The sequence below is a fragment of the Tiliqua scincoides genome, chromosome 3, assembly GCF_035046505.1.
Source record: "Tiliqua scincoides isolate rTilSci1 chromosome 3, rTilSci1.hap2, whole genome shotgun sequence".
In the NCBI taxonomy this organism is placed as follows: Eukaryota; Metazoa; Chordata; class Lepidosauria; order Squamata; family Scincidae; genus Tiliqua; species Tiliqua scincoides.
The window spans coordinates 66,987,837-67,009,879 of NC_089823.1; the positions used below are offsets into that span (position 1 = coordinate 66,987,837).

General features: G+C 41.0%; 1 protein-coding gene across 5 annotated transcripts in view; it reads right to left on the bottom strand.

Annotated features, from left to right (window-relative positions):
* Positions 1-22,043, bottom strand: part of KDM6A (lysine demethylase 6A) — a 179,646-nt gene that overhangs the window by 63,347 nt on the left and 94,256 nt on the right. For all 5 annotated transcript variants that reach the window (XM_066618813.1, XM_066618809.1, XM_066618811.1 and 2 more), the window contains 3 exons: positions 17,359-17,417; positions 11,991-12,111; positions 3,607-3,661 (listed from right to left, as the gene is read on the bottom strand). In XM_066618813.1, the coding sequence (XP_066474910.1) occupies positions 3,607-3,661; positions 11,991-12,111; positions 17,359-17,417 (235 nt within the window). The remainder of the gene's footprint in view (positions 1-3,606; positions 3,662-11,990; positions 12,112-17,358; positions 17,418-22,043) is intronic.

Here is a 22,043-nt window from a genome sequence, read left to right on the forward strand (position 1 = left end):
TGGGAGCGAGGTGGGACCTGTGGAGCTTTGCTTCACCGAATCCTAAGCCTCAGCGTCAGGCTCACTGCCCCACACAGAGGCTTTTACCTCACCGCTGACCTTTTGGTAGGCGGTGAATCGAGTAGCCCCTTTGTGGGGCTACTCCCTTTAACCAGGGGAAGGGGACAGAAGTCCCCTTCTCCTGAGGTGCAGCCCGTGGCTGCGTGTGGGCACGCAGGTTGCAGTGGCAGCCGTTTTCAGTGCCACTGCAGCCACATGCCCTGGGAGCTCAGGATTGGGCTCTAAGTTTAGAGGACAAATCAAGTTCCTGGGGTGGGAGGTTCTAAAATGCAGATGGTGGATTGTAGATACCAAGTTGTCAAACTAAGGTCACAATCCTAACCAACTTTCTAGCTCTGATATAAGAGCAACGTAACTCAGAAGTAAGGGAACAAACATTGGGCTACCTTGAGGAGGCCTCCATTACTGCCCACCAACTGCAGGGTGCAGCACATGCTCCACTGACACAGCTATGCCAGTGCTGGAAAGTTTGTTCGGATTGCACCCTAAAAGTGGCCAGTGTTAGCAATTCTGCAGTACAAAGGACTAAAGTATAGCAGCAAGGCCAACATTTCTCAGTTAAGAAACTTTCTGAATCTGTAGTATTTTCTCAAATATGGTTTTCCATTGTGTCATAAAGTTGTTCTTATTTACATAATGTCCATTTTAAAATACTGAGATATTTCTCATGTGATTTCCCGCAGGTTTTAGACTTTATTTGTATTGCTTGGCTTTTGAGGAGAGAGTAACTTTCTAGGGAAACTCGTTTCAATTCCTGTAGCTGCTTTTTTTGTAGCTGCAGGTGTTTTATATTTTAATCTTTTCTTATATCATTTTTTATGTTTTAATTGTTTTCCTGTATCATAGAGCATAGATGAAAAGCATAGATTTTCATGTTATATAGGGAAAGCAACATGGTTTGCAATGGAGAGAATATAAGCAACACATGAAGAAAAATTAAAGTTAATGTAAAATTAAAGGCTGAGGTTTGGTTGACAACATGGACAGTAATGTTGTAAAGTGATGCAGAGATAACACTACAGTACCAGCAGTTAGGCACTTATGTCAGTAACCTAGTGCAGCAACAATGTCATTGTGCCAGAGTATCACATTAGTCTTTCACTAAGTTGCCATTCTGCACATAAATACAGGTCCAACCTTGTTATACACTGATTTTTTTATACATCTGACTCAACACAAATGGCCACAACAAATGAGAAAGAATGTGTTGATCCCTGGAGAAGGGGAAAAAATGCATCCCTTTAAAATCACAGTTTAAAACACTGCTTTTCTTACTGTTGTAGAGAGACAGTCATGCAAGTGATCATGCCATTCTTCAGCTGAGCTAGGCAAAAGCAATGGTTTTAATTACTGACTGCCTCTCTACAACAGTAAGAAAAGCTGTTTTAAACCACAATTGTAAAGGGATGCACTTTTAATTTTTTTTAAACTGCTTTTATTTAACACATTTTATGGTATCAGCAGGGAGTCCTAGAATCAAACACCGCGGATGTCGAGGCACAGCTTTATTCCATTAGGAGCAGTGGTCTTTAAATCTATTTTTCTACTGTTTTTTATCCACTGATTTTTTTTTTACCCACTAAGGGTTCTGGAATGGAACTCCAGTGGATAATGAGGGACGAGCAGTAGTTCCCCATTCTGAGATTTTTCTCAGCACAATAATGTCCTTAATTAAACAGAAATGAACATGTCTACATAGTTTCCTTTAAAAAGTGACTATGACATGCTCAGGTACCCAAAGTACCTCACTTCCAGTATTTCTTGAATCACCTGGCAAATCACTTTTGAAATTGAGGGGAGTTAATGATATATACATAGCAGTTTAGTGATGGCAATGATGACCCTTCTAGCACAGGTTCCAATGTTAGGGTAGGCAGGGCAGGCAGAACAGAGAGTGCCTTCTAATGGCTGAACTAATAAGAACCTAAGGGTCTCCAATTACCATTGGCTGAGCTGCCCAGATCCTAGAGCAGGTTTTTAATTGGTTTTAAACCACCTCAGGAACTTGATTTGCCCCTCTTTTGTCAATCACCTCCATCCCAAGAGACAAAATGCCCAGAAGTAATGTATACAACTTTAAAACCTAAATGTTCAAAACAGTCTTATTTCTAAATGGTGCAACAGGGGTATGGTTTATATATGGCATCATTTATATAGCAGGGTAACGGTATTCCAACTGGGTTCTGCAAGGTACAGGTTTCTACAGGAATGTAAAAAAGAAATACACACTTTTGCCTCTGAATTTTGAAACTGTTAATAAATGGTTTATTACCAGTTCTTATGTGGGTTTTGTTTTTTTTACTTGGGGGGGGGGGTATCAAGGAGAGAGGACTGGGATTCTGCAAGACATAAGATGCTACAGGGGGTCCTCAATCAAGAAGTGGCTGAAAACCATTTCCCCTAGAGAGAGACTCTGCAAGCAGGCAGCCTAGGAAAGAAAAACCAGATGAAGCATGGACCTAGGAAAGCAGAGGCCTGAGAAAACAGCAGGCCAAGGAATTTGGGGACAGGAGAAATAATCTAGTGATATGAGAGAAGAGGAGAAGGCAAGGATGAATCTAAGATGTGATGAAAGTTGAATGATGGGCAAAGAATGGGCAAAGAAGATAATACAGGCGTACACCGCTTAATGACCTTCCGCTTAACAATTGACCACATATATGACAGTAATCAAAGCACAACAAAGAGGCTCTTAATGGCAGCCAGGTAACCTATAGTCTGCAGCAGAGCTTGTATTAATACAACAAAGAGGCTCTTAATGCAAAGAAGCAATTTATCTCCAGTAGCCTGTGCAGCCAGTTAGTATCTAGCAGGGAGTGTCTGTTTACACAACAAAGGCACTAGACTGGGCTGAATGTTCGCTTAAAGATGTAACTGCATAACAACGGGAATCAGAGAATGTATCCCCATCATTAAGTGGCGCACACCTGTAGTATAAACTCAAGATATGAAGAGGTGAATAACTACACATTAATTTAAGACAGGTATTTGATTACAGGCCTCTAGCACCTTTGTGACATTGGGTGGAGGGATTTTAGCTGTCCAAGGAGAGAAAAAACAGTAGTTTGATATGGCTAAAGTAGCTCTTTTAATACCAGCTTGTGTTAAAAAAAAGGCACACAAGTCAAAACAACAAAATTCACTCAAAGCACTGATTTGATTTTCCACTCTACAGAGCAGAGTATCTAGGAAAAAATTAAAACGAACACATCTCTGGTTTGAGGAATACAGCTATTATTTGCAAAAAATTAGCCTTAAAAATGTTAGAAATATTTTTATTCTGATATTTAAAGAAAAGCTAATTGAAATGATTCCACTTTGTATTAAACTAAAAAAAAATACTACCAACTCTACTAAATATTTTAGTGTCAGTGTACTAAGTGCTGATGAGGACATAGAAATTACTCTCTTTGTCTAAAGGTCTTAAATCATTAGACTGACATGGCAAAAGTAGATGCGAAACAAGTGAATATAGTTGTGAGTGTAGGGGAATAAACTTAAAAAAACAATTACGAATATAGACATGACAATGTTTACAATACTTACTTTCAGCATTGGACAAAGTGCAAGAATTGCAGTCAACCAAAGCTAACTGAAAATGCTGCAAAAGGAAACAAATAATAAAGATAATTTACACTTATTTTAATGTTTTCTCCACTATCAAACAGCTAGTGCTTTGGCAAATACATTAAAATAAATTAAGAGAGCAGCACATTCACTTTCTATTGAATCAAGAGGAGTAAATATTCTGACAACATGGTCCAGTGTAGTGTTTCCTAAACTGTGGGTTGGGACCCAGTAGTGGGTCATAAGCCCATTTTTGGTGGATTGCGAAAAGTTTCTGAAGCACTTTTTAAAAACTTTGCAAACACACTTGCCAGTTTGCAGGAGAAAATTGTTAGCTGGAATGCTAACCTGTAGTATGAGGTAATTTTCATGCCCCCAAATTAAAATGGCACATTTTCCAATTTGCTCTTTGCCAACTGGCATGCTGTAGGTTCTGTGTGAACCCAGTTTCAGCTTTCTGTCTGGTCTGGAAGTCCCTAATTGCAAATCTTGCTTTCCAGTTCAGCCTTCTGGGTAGCCTGGAATGACTGTAAAAATTTGGGGGAAAGTCCTTGAACTCCATTTCTAGGTAGAGTCTAACAAATGTACACACACAGAAAATCTATAAGGCCTCTAGCAGCCTTGGCAGCACAGGACCCCAATCATTAAATAATAATTTATTATTAATAAATGGGTGGACTAAAATGGCAAAAATAAAATAACACTGCTATAATGTGAAATTGGGCTTATAAAATGGTAGGAAACAATATCCTGCTCAATTAATGAAACAATACTGACATTTACCCTATTAAAGTGGCTGTGGAGCATCTGTGGATTTTCCCAAGTGCTTCTGACTGTGTTTCTAACCCCCCAACTCCCTTGGAGCTCTCTTGCTTTAACCAGCTCTAGAGTCTTCTGAGCATGCTCAGAAGTTGCCAAGGAAAATGCAGGGAGCCCTATGGAAAGTGAAACTGAGACACAGTGCCCATTTACAAATGAGCAGGCAACCATGCCTTGGTCCATTGGAAAGGGCAGGTCAAGAGGAATGCAACGCCACCAGAATGGCCCCAATCTAATGAATACAAGCCCCAAAAACATTCAAGAAGGCGTCCCACCAAGCTGATAAATGTACTGAACCCTATGGAAAGTGAAACTGAGCTAGATGTTTGCGTTTACTCATGAGTAAGCAAATGTTTAATGCTTCCTTGTTATGTTGGTGTGTTTTTTCCCCTGCACTTTAAAAACAGTTTCCATAGCAGTTCAATGCTATCTTCTCAATGTTTTAATTACTTTGTGTTTGGCAGTATTAGGTTCATTGTAGTTGTTCACAGAAGTAGCATGCAAATCTTAAATGGCTCCTGTAAGTTTAATTCAAGTAGTTGACTATGTAGTTGTGCTCTTCGGTGTGTGTGTGTGTGTGTGTGTGTGTGTGTGTGTGAGAGAGAGAGAGAGAGAGAGAGAGAGATGTTTTATGTCTGTTTTATTTCTGGGGTTATGTCTGCTGCAGCCACAAGTGTAAAACACATACATACCACCTTTAATATAGTAATTACACTTGATAAAAATGCTTTAAAATTGATAAAACAATAATTTGGAATAAAGACACATAACACCACTTTCAGACCTTTTTTTAGGATAAAACAGCCATCCATGGAAAAATAAAACAGTTTAAAACTGCATCTATTAATAAACAAAAATATTGTTCCTTTTTATTTTTTGCCTAGTGCAGCAGTCTCCAAACCGTGGACTGCTGCGTCCCAAAAAAGCTTTCCCTGTTATGCACAGCACTTACCCTTCCATGCTGCTGTGCCTTATCTTTCAAGCCAATCTCAGAAAGTCACTCCAGGCAGCCGCTTCTGCCCTAAAATCAGGTTGCAGAGTCTGCTGGGATGAGGCAGTGGAAGCAGCTGCCTGGTGCAACTTTATGACAAGATAAGCTTGAAAGAAGCAGCAGCCTGAAATGGTAAGTGCCACACACAATGGGGAAAGCTTTTTCCACGTGCTAGATCCAGCCCAAGGGCCAAGGGTTTGGCCCCTGCTGCTCTAGTACAGGGCTTCTCAAACTAGGGCGCTGTGACGCCACAGCCAGAGGGCCCTGGACTCTGCCACCTTAAGGGGCAGGGAGGCAGCGACGCGATCCCCAGGATCGCATTGCTCTGGGGGCTGCAGGGACTGGCATTTACTTGCCAGTCCCTGCCGCAGCGTCCTGGGGGTGCGGGGAGCCCTGTGCAAGCGTCTGCAGGGCTCCCTAGCCTTCTAAAAGTGAAAGCGGAGCGACTGCGCTCCGCTTTCGGTTTTGCGGAGGTGGATGACGATTGCTCCACTTTCACTTTCTGGAGGCTGGGGAGCCCTGCAGACACTTGCGCAGGGCTCCAGGCACCCCCAGGACGCTGCTGCGAGGCAGCTCAAACGCTCTGCGAGAATTTGAGAACCACTGGTCTAGTGGGTTGTGATTGAATGTTGTCCTGGTGCTAACTTTGGGAAGCACTGGTCTAGTGCAGTGGTCTCCAAAGTAGACTGCTGAACTAGACCAAGTGGTCTTCCCGCTGTGCACTGTCAAATGCGTCCCCGGCGCAAATGGAGCTTGCCGTACTGCCCGGGGGCCTCTCCATCCTGCCACAGATTGCCCCTGACCTTTGTGACGGTCAGCCACTTCCAGGGTCTGTTGATTCAGCATGCTTTGCGCCTGGATTTCTGGGAATGCGACACTGGCCACTGACAAGATAACGGGCAATCTGCAGCAGAATGGAGAGGCCCCCAAGTGGAATGGTAAACTCCATTCATCTGGGTGGAAGAATCGTGGTAAATGCAGAATCTGGCCCACGGGCTGAGGTTTGATGCCCACTGGTCTATATCAAATGACCAAACATTTTATAGTATATGGTAAAGTATAGTAGATAATTATCAATAAATTAAGAGGATAAGCTTTCTGAACAAAATTTTCTGACATGATGTGAGTACTGTGTGTAGAAAAACATGATAATTAAAAGGTAATGTACATAGAGAAATTTCTGAGATTAAAAAAATCTACAAGTAATTACATTTTACTATATTACCCACTCCAAGAAACATAATAGCAATGAATGCAAACTAAATGAAGATTCAAATAAATGTAACTGTTACATAGCAATGGCAAAATTACATTCTTGGTTTCAGAAATTTATGTAACTTGTATTTATAAAATAAACCCCATCTCTTAATAGAGACAGTTTCTAATCTCTGAAGTTTCAAATATTCTAATGCAATGAATCCCAAACTTGTTAGCACTGGGAACAACTTTTAAAAATGACATTCTGTCAGGACCCACCTAGCTTTATGAGACATTAAAAAAAAATTCAGCTTATATGTTCATCCTTTTTACTACGGTGTGTGTGTGGGGGGGGGGTACATTCTTTGAGTTCCATTTTTTGAGCTCCACATCTGAGTGGGGCCATTCTGGCAGCTTTGCACTGCCCTTTGCCTGGCCTTTAATTAGAGCTGAGGCACGATTGCCTGCTCCTGAGTAAACATGCATATATGGCTCCTGAGTAAACATGTATATATATGCTTTCTGTAGGGCTCAATACATTCTCCTTTTCAGCTTGGGGGGGGGAGACTTCTCAAGTGTTTTGGGGGGCCAGTGTTTATTGGATTGGGACCATTCTGGTGGTGTTGCATTTCCCTCAGCCTGCCCTTTGAAGTGAACTGATGCATGTTCACCTACTCGTGAGTTAATATGCACGTGCTGCTCCATTTCTGTTTTAATAGGGTTCAGTACATTTTCCTCTATCAGCTCATCAGTTTCGTGACCCACCATTTGGGAACCACTGTTTTAATGGGACATTTCTTGAACAAAAGAAGTTTGCTTATTAAGAAGTCTATATACAGAGTAATCCAACACAGTGGATTACTGTGGAATCCATAGTAATCCACAATAATCCACTGTCCTTCCCACATAAAGTCCATCAATTTCTACAAACAAGGAAATACTTCATAGACACAACTGGAAAACCCTGTGCACACACAGACAACTTCCCTTTACAGAAGAGAAGGCCAGCATAGAAGGGATTCAGAACACATCCAACAACTGTTTTATAAGTATAGGAAATTCATACAATCAGTCAAATCCACAAATTCAAAACTATATAATGTTCTGAATATCTTGGTAGAAACCAAGAAAATATATATTTCCAGAAAAAAATTCCAGAAATTTGAATCTGCTTGCAACTTAGACTAGATAATAAAACTCTGCAATACCTAGTCTTGTCAGTACATTTAAGTATACAACTGCACTTGTAACTTCAAACACCAAACCAATACAAAATAGGAGCAAATACTTAAAAGTTCAAGGTAAATAACTGATACTTACCCACTCTATCAGAAAGCCATAACAGAATACTTCATACTGCAAACATGCCTTTGCTCCCATTATATAAATAAAATACCAACATCAGATTTTTAAAAACAATTTTCACCTTAAAAAATTATTTTAATTACAATCCTCCTTAACCAAGACAATCAAATAAAGATGCAAACTAAGAACTCCAGTATTGTTATAATGCAAGACAGACTATACAAATGAATGCTGCAGTAGCCAATATAAATTGACAGTGCTTCAAAAAAATATTCTGTCACATTTGTTCAGATACAACAACTTCATTTCTTGGTAACTATTTCTCCTCCAGACCAAACATTAGATTTTTTTTTTTAAAAACACACACACACACACACACACACACACAAAATCAATTTTAATCTTGCACCAAAGCACAAACATTAGCCCATTGTGCATTATCCCTTTTCTAAGGCTCAACAACTATAGGGGCTACAGGTCTCTGAAATATCCTCAATGCTATAGATACAGTTACAATTTTTAAAAACTCTGCCAAAGGAATATAACCGAAGGGACAATCTCACACCTTTTCATAATAGGAAATATGTAAGCCAGCAATCTAGAAGTCCTATGAAATGAATATACTGTACAACTGTACAAGATACAAAAATCACTTATCAAGCTCATCAACAAATATGATAAGACCACTTTTAAAAAATGCAGATCTGTCAATACCGGTTAATGCTAAATGTTCAGCGTTAAATTCAAGATGGTTATTTAATTTTTTTTCTTTTTTGTAACGATAAACAAATGAAATGCATAAACAATTTGTAAGTTCCAGCTTCAAATATCCAAACAGCCAGAATACTATATTTAATCATTCAGTCTTACCACACTACCACTTTGCTCTATACAATTTCACAATCTCAGAAGGGCAAATGTAATGTTCTGTCAAGACTATTTAGCATAGCAAATGATAAAACTATGTAGATAACCAGAACATGCAAAGAGGTAATGCAAATAATAAAAATGCATCTATCAGAAAGGTGCATATAATTATTAAAACATACATACATGAACAATTCTTTGCATCAAGAACAATCCCTATCTAGCTACATTTAAACACCGATTCCTTCTGAGGTATTCAATAAGAAACAATCAAGTAGAACAAAGCTCCTTTGTCAAAAGACAAAAAACCATTTACTATTTCCAGCATTATAAACTACAAAAATATCACATTAAAATATCCAGCTCCAAATCTCCGCAGCAAACCGAAGATAGCAAACATCTGCACCTCATACAAATATTGCAGTACTGAAGCTGGCTACTGCTGTGTGAAATAGTTATTATGCAGGAGAGGCCACTGCAGTTCAGAGACGACATACAATACCTCAAGGCAGACATCTGTCTACAGAAATTCAAATCACAAGTAAGAGGATTTACCTAGAAGGCACTAATCTTAACATTTAAAAGTGGTAGCATCTTTTAACGAACAGCAGCTAAAGCCATGGCAGTATAATTTGTAAGGAACTATGACTGCACAATTAATCAGGAGACTTTTCTCCCTCAGAGCCCTTGACTGCTGATGTGATTGTGGCAAAAGGCACTGATGTAACCTTTAAAATTAAAGCACAGTGCTTGTGTATCTACAAGGCTACTAACTGTATTTCTCTCTCTGCTGCACTGTTAAAAATGCACAATCCACTCAGGGCTAACCTTATCTAGTTCAGTATCTTCAGTGCTTCTGCAATTTTATTTCAAAATTCTTCAAAACCACCACTACACAGCAGCAGTACTAGAAGCAATATGTGAAAAATGAAAGAAAGGCATCTTAATTGGATATTCACATCTACTACCAAGATGTTCTGGAACAGGAATTTGAATATTTTCTTCACCTCTAGACCTATTTTGCAATTTTTCCTAATCTAGTTTTGAAAGTGTTGTCAGGCAAGCCATCATAAGAAACTTAACAATTCTGACATGAACTTACCACAAAGGGAAAGCCTTATCCCAGCTGAGAACAACTCTTAGAGACTGCTTTTCTAACTTATATGATCTTTGTGTGATGCCTGATCCTGAGAGCTGTCTTTTGTTCCCATAACTGGGACACAGAAAACCTTGCACAATCAAAGCACTGGCAGATAGCCAAAGCTCCAACTGACTGTCATGTTGAGGGTAAGGGGGATGGGTGACATGCAGCACGTGCTGCTAAATCAACTCACTATTTTGATCTGCAGAATCCATTAAAATCAGAAATAATCCCTCCCCCTTTTTTAAAGAAAGGAAGCTTCTAAGGCAGCGATTCAATCTTTTTCATCTCAGGGCACACTGACAAGTCACTAAAATAGTCAAGGCACACCATTGGTTTTTTTACAATTGACAAGGCACACTGCACTGACAGCAGGGGCTCACATCCCCCATTGTCCCTACTAATAAATGATCCTTCCCCAAACTCCTGCGGCACTCTTGCAGACCATCTGTGGCACACCAGTGTGCCACGGCACAGTGGTTGAAAATGACTGTTCTAAGGCATAAGCACTTTTTCACCTTAAATTACACAATCAAAATAGAAGAATTTATTTCATGAGAAGATACAAAAGAAGGTGGACAAAGCACTTCATTTGCATAGTATGAATGAAACAGATCTGATCCAATTGATCACATGGTCAGGCCAAATGTTTTCTATATAGTTTCAATATCCATGCATATAATAAACACTCCTTTGTGTTATGCTTGAATAAGAGCTGCACTGAACACTGGTCAGTATTAATTGTAGCAAAAGGACAGCAACATTTTATAACATGGATGGGCATTTGAGGTGAAGGGATATTCTGGTTTCATACTCGAGTACTTAAACCCCAGCATTCTTTGCTCCAAGTCTTTCCTCTTCACATTGTATCCCCCCCTCCCGTTTCACTCTTTCACAAACCTATCCCAAAAGCAGCCAAAACAAGTGGAGCTCAAGTGGGTTGCCTTGATCATCAAACACAGTGTGGGCATTGCCCCTTTGTACACTATGACATGAAGAGTGTTCTCAGTGTGGGAGAATCTCCCATTCCCATTTATGGGCCCTCACACGCAGAATCAAGGGCAGGTTTCTCCCAAATCTCACCTTGTTTCAGTTGTGATAAAGAAGAAGAAAAATGTCCCAAAAAGTATGAGGTGCTGAGATGCTCATTCTGGGACAGATAAGAGAGAACTTATGGGAGGGCCCTACCCCCTATGCTTGGGTAAGGCAAGAAAATGTCCCTGCACAATGGAGGAGGGGAAGCTGTCTCACAGTCTGTCCTGCACATGCACAGTTCCCAATGTGCATGAAATACCCTGCTGTAGAGAACTGACAAGATAGCATTGTTTTCAATATTATGGTTTTAATAACTGTCAGCCCAATCCTATGCATGTCTACTCAGAAGTAAGTCCCATTACAGTCTATGGGGCTTACTCCCAGGAAAGAGTGGATAGGATTGGGTTGTGAGTTAACAATATGACTCCATATGTTTTTCTTTATTATTTTACTTATATGCTTGCATGCCCTTAGCAGAATCATCATACCCTAACCATTCCTCGCAAATAAAATACTATTCAGTTAATCTTCTAGAAAATCAATTAGTGCTTACATTCAGGTCATCACATTTTTAATCTTTGAAATATACTGTGTTCACTCATAGTTCATGAATCTCTTCCTAACATGAAGACTCTAACAAATTATCTCCATATACCAACAAACTAAATTGCTTTAAGCCTATTAAATTATTACTTGTCACCCTACACCTAGATTCTACTTGAGATGCAGGGGCAGCGTTGAACACATTGTTCCAAAGTTCACCTCACCACAGGAAAAAGTCTGAATGGAAGTCTGAATGTCTGAATGGAAAAATCTCAAATTGCAACAGTAGGATTTCCCTGATTCCAGATAGATCCTAGCCCCATAGCCAACTTCTGATCTCAAGTACAATGTCAGGTGCCCAATAATCAAAAATAGAAGCAAACCCATATATTATGCTGTAATGCAAAGAAGCAAATACAATATGAAGCACATGTCAGCTATCATTAAAAATTTATAAGCTCCTACCTTAAAACTAGATTCAAAATCTGTGTTCACTTTGAACATAAGCCCAAGTCGTAAATTAATTTCCTTGGCTCGGCAAAAGCTGGGATCTACATAAAGCACCTCCCGAAATGCTTTAATTGCCCTGGGGAAACAAGAACACACATCCTCTGCAAACAGCAAGAAATGATTCCTTAAAGAAAGTTACTGAGGAAAGAGACACAATGAATTTTAACAATTCACGATGATGAAGACTTAAATGAAAATACACATCTCTGATTCCTCTTTGATGTTTTAAGCAAACCAGAATGTGTGGTCTGCACAAAGCATTGCCCATTAAATATCTCTATTAATTTTTGTCACGTATTAGCCCGTTAAACAGAAATTTTGACTATATGGTCTACTTTCTCAATTTGGCATGACAATCTTTCCAAAGGATCTAAGACAAGCTCATTTCAATAGTACTTGATAATGTATTACAGAATTTCCAGTTGCTACTCAACAATTGTTCCAACTTCAACCAAATCCATAAAATATAACTTGCTTCTCTTTTCTCCCAATTTGCACACAGAGCAGCCTTGCACTCTTTTGTATATATCAACATTTAAATAAAATTAAGATGGAAAAACACAGGTTGATTGCTTGTCATTGATGATCTCCATGGTAAGCTATGCCCTCAAAGTGATGGGTTCTGAGCAACACAGAGCAACTTCATAAATTTATGGCCTAATCTTATCCAATTCTCTAGCACTGATGCAGTGGTGCCAATGGCGAGTGTGTTGCATCTTGTGGTTGCAGGGAAGTCACGAAGGCCTCAAGGTAAAGGAACATTTGTTCCCTCATCTCAAAGTTGCATCAGTACTGGAAAGTTGGATAGGACTGGGTCCTCAGAGCACTTAACCGAGCAACTGGTACACATCGTTCCGCTTTCGTCCCAACAACATGGAGTTCTATGGTAAAAGTAGAAGAGCAGTATCCAATGAACATGAAATGTTCATGCTCTGCAGTCTTCTGAATTTAGAATATAAAGTTGACCACACCATCATGTCTATCCCCCACTAAGGGGATAGTTGCAATAGTTGAAATCTGTAAGGTACAGGGGAAGGGGATAACTGTGGACTGGCAGAAAATATATCTACAGGATTGTATCTGTTGGGCTGCATAGTTCCTTTTAAAGACAGTTCTTTCTAAGGTGCCAGAATGTGTGCTTAAGATAAAACTCAGCTGTGGTTATTACTGAGAAGGAATACAACCTTCCTGGGTTTGGGTTGCATACCAATGAGTCACGAAATAATTATTTTTGTGTGCGTGCGCTGTGCATATACAAAACAGGGACCAAATGTGCACAAAAATGGGTTAAAAGACACGTGTATACAACATCCAAGAAATATAATATATTCATGGTGTGCCTCATCTCGTCCTCTGTCTTCTTGCAGAAAAGCTCTGGCTACTGAAGGGCAGATTTTCTATGTGTATTCAACCATTGCACAGCAGAGAAGAAAAACAAAATCAAGTGTGGAGCTTGACAATCGTTGTGCGGGTTATAAATCCATTATTGATGAGACAGAGACTGAGTTTGTAATTGAGATAATAAATGTAAATCAACATGATCGACATCTGTGGCAGCACCAGTTTGGGATCTGTGGCTCAATAAACATCCAACACAAAACCTACAAAACATACTAGAGGATCCAGGAAGAAATAAGAGGCCACAGGCACAGGAGAAGTTCAGTACTTCAGGAAAGGATAAGCAGACACAGCACAAACTTAAAGGCAATGCTGGTACTGTATGTAATGAGGCAAACAAAGGCTTATACAGGTCCAACCTTGTTATACACGGATTTTTTATACACGCATTTGACTCAACACGAATGGCCACTGCAACTGAGAAGAAATGTGCTGATCCCTGGAAAAGGGGAAAAATGCATTCCTTTAAAATCAGTTTTTAAAACTGCTCTTCTTACTGTTGTAGAGAGACAGTCATGCAAGTGATCATTCCATTCTTCAGCTGAGTCAGGCAAAGGCAGGGCGTCCTTCGCATTTCTAATTGTTGACTGCCTCTCTATAACACTAATAAAAGCTGTTTTAAAATCACAATTGGAAAGGGACACACTTTTAAATTTTTTTAAAATTGCTTTTATTTAACACATTTTATGGTATCAGCAGGGAGTTCCAGAATCAAACCCCTGTGAATGTCAAGACACAATCTTATTAGGAGCAATGGAGGGACAAGAAACCTGGAGGTGGGTCTTTAAATCTATTTGTCCACTTTTTTTTAATCCGCTAGGGGTTCTGGAATGGAGCTGATAACAAGACCTGTACTTGTCTTAGTTAACCCAATGTTGAATAACCCAATCCTCACAATTACAAGAATTCCAGCTGGGAGTAGTACTTGCAGAGCAGAAAACTACCACACTGATAGGGGATAACACAGAAGCAAGAAGAAGGAATTCAAATTAAAATGGGTCAACATCCCGGTTATTCCATAGGGCTGAGATATTCAATCTGTGCATCCCGGCTCCCTAGGGAGGCCTGGCTAGCCTCCAGGGGCGTTGTGAGGCACCTGGGGGAGAGGTGGCTGTAGCTGCTCAGCTCAGCTGCACATGCTTCCTGCTGACTTGCTGCTTTTCTGCAGCTGTGAACAAGGTGGGTGGGGCAGCGTGAGGTGGGGAGGGCTGTGAAACATGGTGGGGGGAGGGGGGAGAAGGCCGGCTGGGCAGAGGTGGAGGTGCTGCATCTCATCAGCACAGGGCTCGCTCCTGGCAGGCTTCAAACCGGGAGGCAAGCCTGACCTAGAGAGAGCAGTGCTTTCCTCTGCTTGGGGAGGAAGGAGTTCAGCCTGCTCTTAGTGGTGGGGGGGGTGTCCAAATGCCACAGCCTGCATTCCTCCGTCTTGCCTGGGGGGGGGTGACATCGGCATGTTGGGGTGTATGTGTGTGAGTATGCCCCCATCTACTTTGGGGTGAGTTGCAATCTTGCTCTGTGTGGCTGCAATCCTTTCCACACTTTCCTGGGAGTAAGCCCCATTGACTCAAATGGGACTTACTTCTGAGTAACCTAGATAGGATTGGGGTCTGTGTCAGCTTAACCAAGGATCCTCACCTTTCTCTTTTTCCTCCCCCTTCAAAAAAGAAAAAAAGCCACTCTTGATGGTTTTGTCTCCAAAAATTGATTAAAAAATAAAAACAGCCATTCCTTTTCAGACAGCCACCTTTTTCCTCATGCCTCCTTTGGGGGGGGGGGGGTACTCTGTTGGCTGCTATTGTAAGACAAAGGGCACAATCCTAGCCAGGGTGAGAGTAAGCCCACTGACTAAAATGGGCCTTCCTTCTGAGTAGACCTGCATAGGCTTGGGGTCTGTGTCAGGTTAACCAAGGATCCTCACCTTTCTCTTTTTCCTCCCCCTACAAAAAGAAAAAAAACCCACTCTTGATGGCTTTGTCTCCAAAAATTGATTAAAAAAATAAGAATACCCATTCCTTTTCAGCCATTCCCCTTTTTCCTCCTACCTCCTTTTGGGGGGGGGGGTATTTTGTTGGCTGCTATTGTAAGACAAAAGGCACAATCTTAGCTAGATCTACTCAGAAGTAAGTCCTATTGTGTTCAATGGGACTTACTCCCACGAGAGTGAGGTTAGAACTGCAGCCAAACAGTCTCTGGGTCTCAGTTTGCAATTAGCAGATACACACAAAACAAAGTCGTCGTCCTCCCCCAGTAAATTCAACACTTCCCCCCCTTTCCAAAACCCTCCAGGTGTGCTGCTAACAAACTCAGGGCACAATCCTAACCAGAGAAGTAAGTCCTATTTTGTTCAATGGGGCTTACTCTCAGATAAGTATGGTTAGGATTGTAGCCTCAGAGTGCTGGCGGCTGTTTTTTTTGCTTCTAGTGTATAATTATAACACCTTCATCCCCATTTTGGGGGTAACTAAGGTGAGGTGTTGTAATGGGGAGCCGTGGCCAATGGTCACAAGGATCAGGGGAGCTGCGGCCAGAAAAGTTCGAGAACCACTGCCATAGGGGCAAACATCTGATTGCCCTAGGCTCTAATTATGATCTCAAATAGCTGCGGGCAGAAGTCTCTGCCATTTGGGTTATGAAGAAAAGTCATGAAGCACAACCCAAGCACAGTTATGTAAGCTACTTTCTGGGCAGACTGGCAGGTCTAACAGTATGAGTTGTTCCCAAACTGTGGGTCAGGACCCAAGTCTCATAAACCTAGGTGGGTCCCAATAGAGTATTGCTTTAAAAAATGTTTGGGAACCACTGGTATAGCAGCATCAGTCTCACCATTCAAAGCGGCAAGGGAACAAATCAATAATATGAGAAGAGTGTCCTAGCAATATCTGAGAAGAGGCATCTTATCCTTTCCAGTCAGTTGAACTAGAGTAGGAAAGGTTCTAGGCAAGAATCTGAAATTTGAAACTATAACATAGGACAAGTGCCATCAAAATTGAAGGTTTTGACTAGATTAGAAGACTAGTTCCAACCTAAGATTCGTAGATCTAGGAATACAAAGACCAGAAGCTAAGAAGGCTGAGTCAAGCCTGAAAGAGACAGTATCCAGAAGTCTCAGAAGCCTGAGATGGCAGGCACAAGCCAGATGTCCAAACAGGACAGTGTTCTTTGCTTTTCACTTTGAGTTGGAGAGGTATTAGTGAACTCCTGCTTCTTTTGGACTTCACTCTTGAATCCCCATCTCTGGGTGACTAGTATTTAAAGTCTTCTGGGGCAGGGGAGGCAGAGAGTGGTCAGGGAACAGGGAGTGGGGCAGGAGTGGGGCAACCAGAGTCTCCATGTCAGGCCACAGGCCTGACACAGAGGCTCTTGATTCTACAGCAGTCCAAGGGCTGCTGCAGAATTGAGTAGTCCCATTATGGGGCTACTTGCCTTACCAGGGTGAAGGGGACAAAAGTTCCCTTCCCCCAAGAAGCTGCCAGTGGCTGCCCTGTTGCATGCAGGATGCTACAGCAGTCGTTTCAGCACCATACCAGTCCCGGTGCAACAGGCAGCTCAGGATTGGTCTGCCCAGCTATAAGTTTGCGAAGGTGTTCTATGCTGGCACAGAACCCATGAGGGTGACTGCAGGAGCCACAAACCACCACCAATATTCAGGAAGGTGCAGATTTTACTATTCTTACAAATCTGATGTTTATATAAACCTAATTATTATTTAATTTGAACTTCCTCAGTCATCAGTGCTACAGAGGAACACATATGGGCTTACCAAGCTCATTAGCTAGCACGTCATATAAAGATAGCTAAAATATTTACATTTTCATTCCCAATACCCAAGTGATCATCATATCATATTTAAGTGAGAAAGCTCTCAACTATTGAAAAATACACATATCACCAAAATGTTTGATCTCCAGAAAATTCTTCCACTTACCACTGAAACGCATTATAATGGAAGTAGACCAAGCCAAGGCCATATAAAAAGGCAGCATTCTGTAAAAGAAAAAAGACATTAGGAACTAGCACACAAAAGCGAAAATCAAATGTCTTCAACCCCATAATGCTGATCAAAGGAATAAATCATTACTGATATTAGCACACTTTACTATTGTTATATCTCCCTCTTTTTGAGGAGCAGTTTCATTTGTATATTTAACAAACACCTTTGTGTTTTCTTCTCCATCTCTTTGCCACCTGCCATATGTATTCTCATCCGCCTGGATGCTTAGCCTTCTATAATGATCATCAGTTTTGTTCTCCTAGTTAAAGAGATTACACTTCAGAACCATGCTTGCCCATACAAGTTGCAAAGAGTAGTGGTTTCATATTTTTAAGTTGGTTTCATTCATTGTATTATTTCTTTTAAAAAACTTTTTTACCTGAAACTGCTTAGACCCTGAGGCACTCTCTACCTCTCCTTTTCTTTTATGGTACTAGTCCCAAAAGTGGGAGTACTGCGACCATCGTAAAAGACCCTTAGATATATGTTTTGAAGAACATTTGCCACCAGGCAAGAAGATAGAGGGACACACTCCTACCCACTTCCTTCAAAAACACAAAACCTTGCCAGGGGTATATCAGCAGCACTTGGCTTTGGACACTAATAAGTATGTTGAACCAGAGAAGCCTGTGAATGGCTGCAGTTGCCATGGAAACCAGGGAGCACTGAGGAAGAGGCCACCACGTATAACGGAACCCAGGAAGCTGAAAGGGAGTTCCGCTGTACAGTTCTCTCACCACAGAAGGAGAAAAAGAAGTGTTGTGAGCAGGCATCTTTCTCTGAAATAACCGGTTTCTGTTTTTATACACACACACACACACACACACACTCACTCATAAGAGCCTTGCTGGATCAGGGCAAGGGCCCATCCAGTCCAGCTTAGTGGATCTCACAGTGGACTACTAGAGCACACAAGACAACAAGATACTTGTACAGTATTCTGTTGCCACTCCCTTGCATCTGAATTCCCGGAGAGGCTACCTCTAAAACCCAGAGGTCATAACTTGTTACCTGTGATGGACTTTTCCTCCAATCTCCTTTTAAAAGCATCTAGGCCAGGTACCATCACAATGTCCCACAGCAAGGCGTTCCACAGATTACACAGTGGATAAAGAAATGCTCTGATGCTGGTTTAAGCTAAGCCAGCCTCTTGTCTTCACCATTCTGACAGTGTCAAATATCTGGTATCACCACAAGAAACAAGCCACATAGTATAAATCTTGACTCTCTACTGATGTCAGCTCACATCTGGTCATCTATCTCACTTAGCAGCAGAACTAATTTTGGAGTTTTATTAAGTTTAAACTAGCCAATCAGAACACAACGTGCAGTACTCCCCCCAAAATGTTAAAAAGGAGTTGACTAGCTAGAATAAGTAAATGTCAGGCCAGAAAAGGGCAGGGCATGGTCAAGGAATTCTTTTATGAGTAAGTAGACTTATTATGGGGAGCACAGTAAGCTGAATTTCTGTTTCACTCTTATCTCAAGTATACAACTGGTTCAGGTTATCTCCATGTTTATATTATCTTTTTCCAATACAGTATCTTCCATTTTTAACAAACATTTCCTTGCTTCTTTCAATCAGAATAAGAACAATTTTGTCCAGCATCTCTCAGACATCTTTAGCCTGGGCTACCAAAAAAAAAGGCCTTTGTGTGTGAAAGAACAACAAAGGAAACAACAAAGGAAAGGATGGCATTGGTATGTGGGCATCCCCCCCCCTTCACAAGTAAGGCAACACTGAGGACTGCCAGAGCAGACACAAGAAGATGCTTTTTCATACAGTAGATAATTATTATGTGGAATGGCTTTTAAAAAAAGTTTCTGTATAATTCAGCCTCTGAGGCCTGGAGATGCATGTGAGGAGGGGTGTAGGAGCAGACTGGGCCAGAAGAAGACTGCAGTGCAAGTGAAGCTAGTGAGGAAAAGGGTGGTAAATATCTGCAGCAGTATTTCCACAATAACTCCAACACAAAAGTCCATCAACAGTAGCATCAACAGCTGCTGATGCGGTTCAGTATTAAGGCACAGAATGACAGGTTTCAAGGCTCTCAAGCCACTGATGCTAGAACTACTTACAGGATTAGAATTCAATAACTGCTACTTCCACCCCCTTCTTCCACTGCCCCCCCCATATCAAATCCCACCCCCAAGGCAGGAACAGCTCCTCTAACTATGGGCATAAAAAAGTAAGCAACAATTAGCACAACTACTGTCTCTGAACACACAGTTACAGATAGTGTAGGATTTAAGCAGGAAGATTGTAAAGTTTTGGGGGGGAGGCAAATACATGGGGGACACATTCTAGTAACTATGTAAGATCATACTCCGCATCAACCCAAGGCATCAGGGTGATGTCCCTACCTCCAAGTAATAAATTCTGCTGCCCCTCCTCCCCAATATTCTCCTGTTCCACCTGTACTCCTATCTTCACACTCTTCTTTTGCTGGTCAAGCAAGATTCTCCAAATAGGTGTGAGAAACAATGAACCACCAGTAAAGATCTCCCTAGATGGGAACTATCTTGCACAAATAAAAATGTTATTACTCTAAATATGCTGAGAGATCAGAGCAGGAGGCAAGTATGGGTTTGCTTTATGGTGATCTTTGGCCCACTCTGGGCCTACCAATGTGGTTTGCAACCATTTTAATGGAAGGAAAGTGTTTGAAAGGTTGAAGCTGACTGATCTCTTCTTCCCCTGAATTGCCCTTTTTGAATTGCCCTTATCATGTATTTTTAAACCAACAACTACATTTTATCAAATACTATAGTCACTTTTCTGTGTTTCTTCCATGACATAATTAGCAACTGAATAATATAGAGATGTAGTTCAGAGGCATCTCTGGGGTGGGTGCCGCCCGGTGCAGTGCTTACCTGGAGAAGCTCGACATTCTGAAAACTTGCGGATAATTTAATGATGCAATCATGTTGCCCTGACCTTCTTTAAATGTAAAAAGTCTGCCTACAGACCACCTCTGCTTTGCAATCTTCAGCCCACTAAGGGCCCAGTCACTTCGCGTTCTCACCGCTGAGCAACAAAAACAAGAGTTGGCAAGAGTGCAAGGACCCAGAGTGGGCCAGAGATCACCAAACTGAGGCTCAGACAGTGTAGTGTCACTCTTCCTGAGGGTGACACCCAGTGTGGCCCACACCCCTGTTGTGACACTACTGATGTAGTTCCAATTATCCCTAGAGATTATGTTTAATTATTTCTCTATGTACTCAGCATGAAATTGCTACTGAGAAGATTTTTGTTGTATATGAAGTTCCATTCAGATTTATGCATAAACTGCTTTAAAAGCAGTGTTTCCCAAACTTAGCTTTTGGTACCATCAGCATACTTTAATAATGTACTTAAATGAGTGGAAGATATTCTTTATCTTTTAAGAGTACACAGTGTTCTCCAGAAATTCAAAAAAGTACAACATACCTTGAATCATTTGCTAGGTTTATAGAGCTGTAAAGATGCATATGCTAAAAACATATTTTGAATCATAGCTAGATTCACAACTTACAAGGTTAGAGACATATTATGTGTTGTAGCAACTGTTACCCGGCACGTGCTTGATCTCAGAAACTAAGCAGGGTCAGGCCTGGTTAGTACTTGGATGGGAGACTGCCTGGTGCTGTAACAGGCTTATGCCATAGTCTTTTGAGACTGAGGCAGTCTCAACCTATAGGCAGCACACTCAAATTTATTTTCATGAGCGTTGCATGAATAGCTTATCTGACAAACTCACCTTCTCACTAAAGCATTTCTAATCAAAAGTTCCTATGTAATAACTAAAATGAACAGATCTGACATTCACAGTAATTCCAAGATTTCTTCTCCTAATGTTAATATTTATGTTGCAATTTCACTGTAGCTTGACAAGGTGCTTTATTTATCCTTTTAAGCTTAAATAGTTAAATCTTCCAAAACAAGTACACCAAAATAAAAAATAAAAATAGCATGAAACAAGTTTTGAATTTTAGCTGCCCGTATACTTATGCCAATACCTACTAGCCTCTCCTCTACCAATTTTCATAATGCTTGAAAAATTACTTTAGGAATTGATGCAGAAGCCTTCAATGACACTATGATGCCTGGTAGTTGTTTAGACATGCATGTGAACATGTGTAGAGTGCTGTACATGTGGCAGGAGAACACAACCCAGGCTAATAATGTGGTGTTTATTCCAGGACCAAACGCAAGAGGCCTCAGATCTGCAAGGCCACACTTTTGATATCAGAGCAACCCCCTGCACCTTTTTCTTTTCCCAAATGGTGCTTGAATCCAAAATTTAAATAGCACTTAAAAATTCCGATATAACTACATTGTGCTGCCACAGCAAGTTTAACCTTGTGACAAAAGATATTTCCTAGGAGGTTCCTGACCTAGGAAAACAAGACAAGACAAAAGAAGAATCTCCAACTGTAGCCTCCCCACTAACTACCAGGGTAAACTCAATAAAGGAGGCACATTAATGAGTCTATCTTGATGTTTTGTTTCACAGGGAGTTCAATCTCCCTAGGAAAGCAGCTGATTGCCCTGTTGCTGCTGCTCTCTCTGCTGAATCCAGGCTACTGCCTAGCATTTAGGGCCAACTTCAAGGCCCTCTATCTTTATCAGGAGAAAC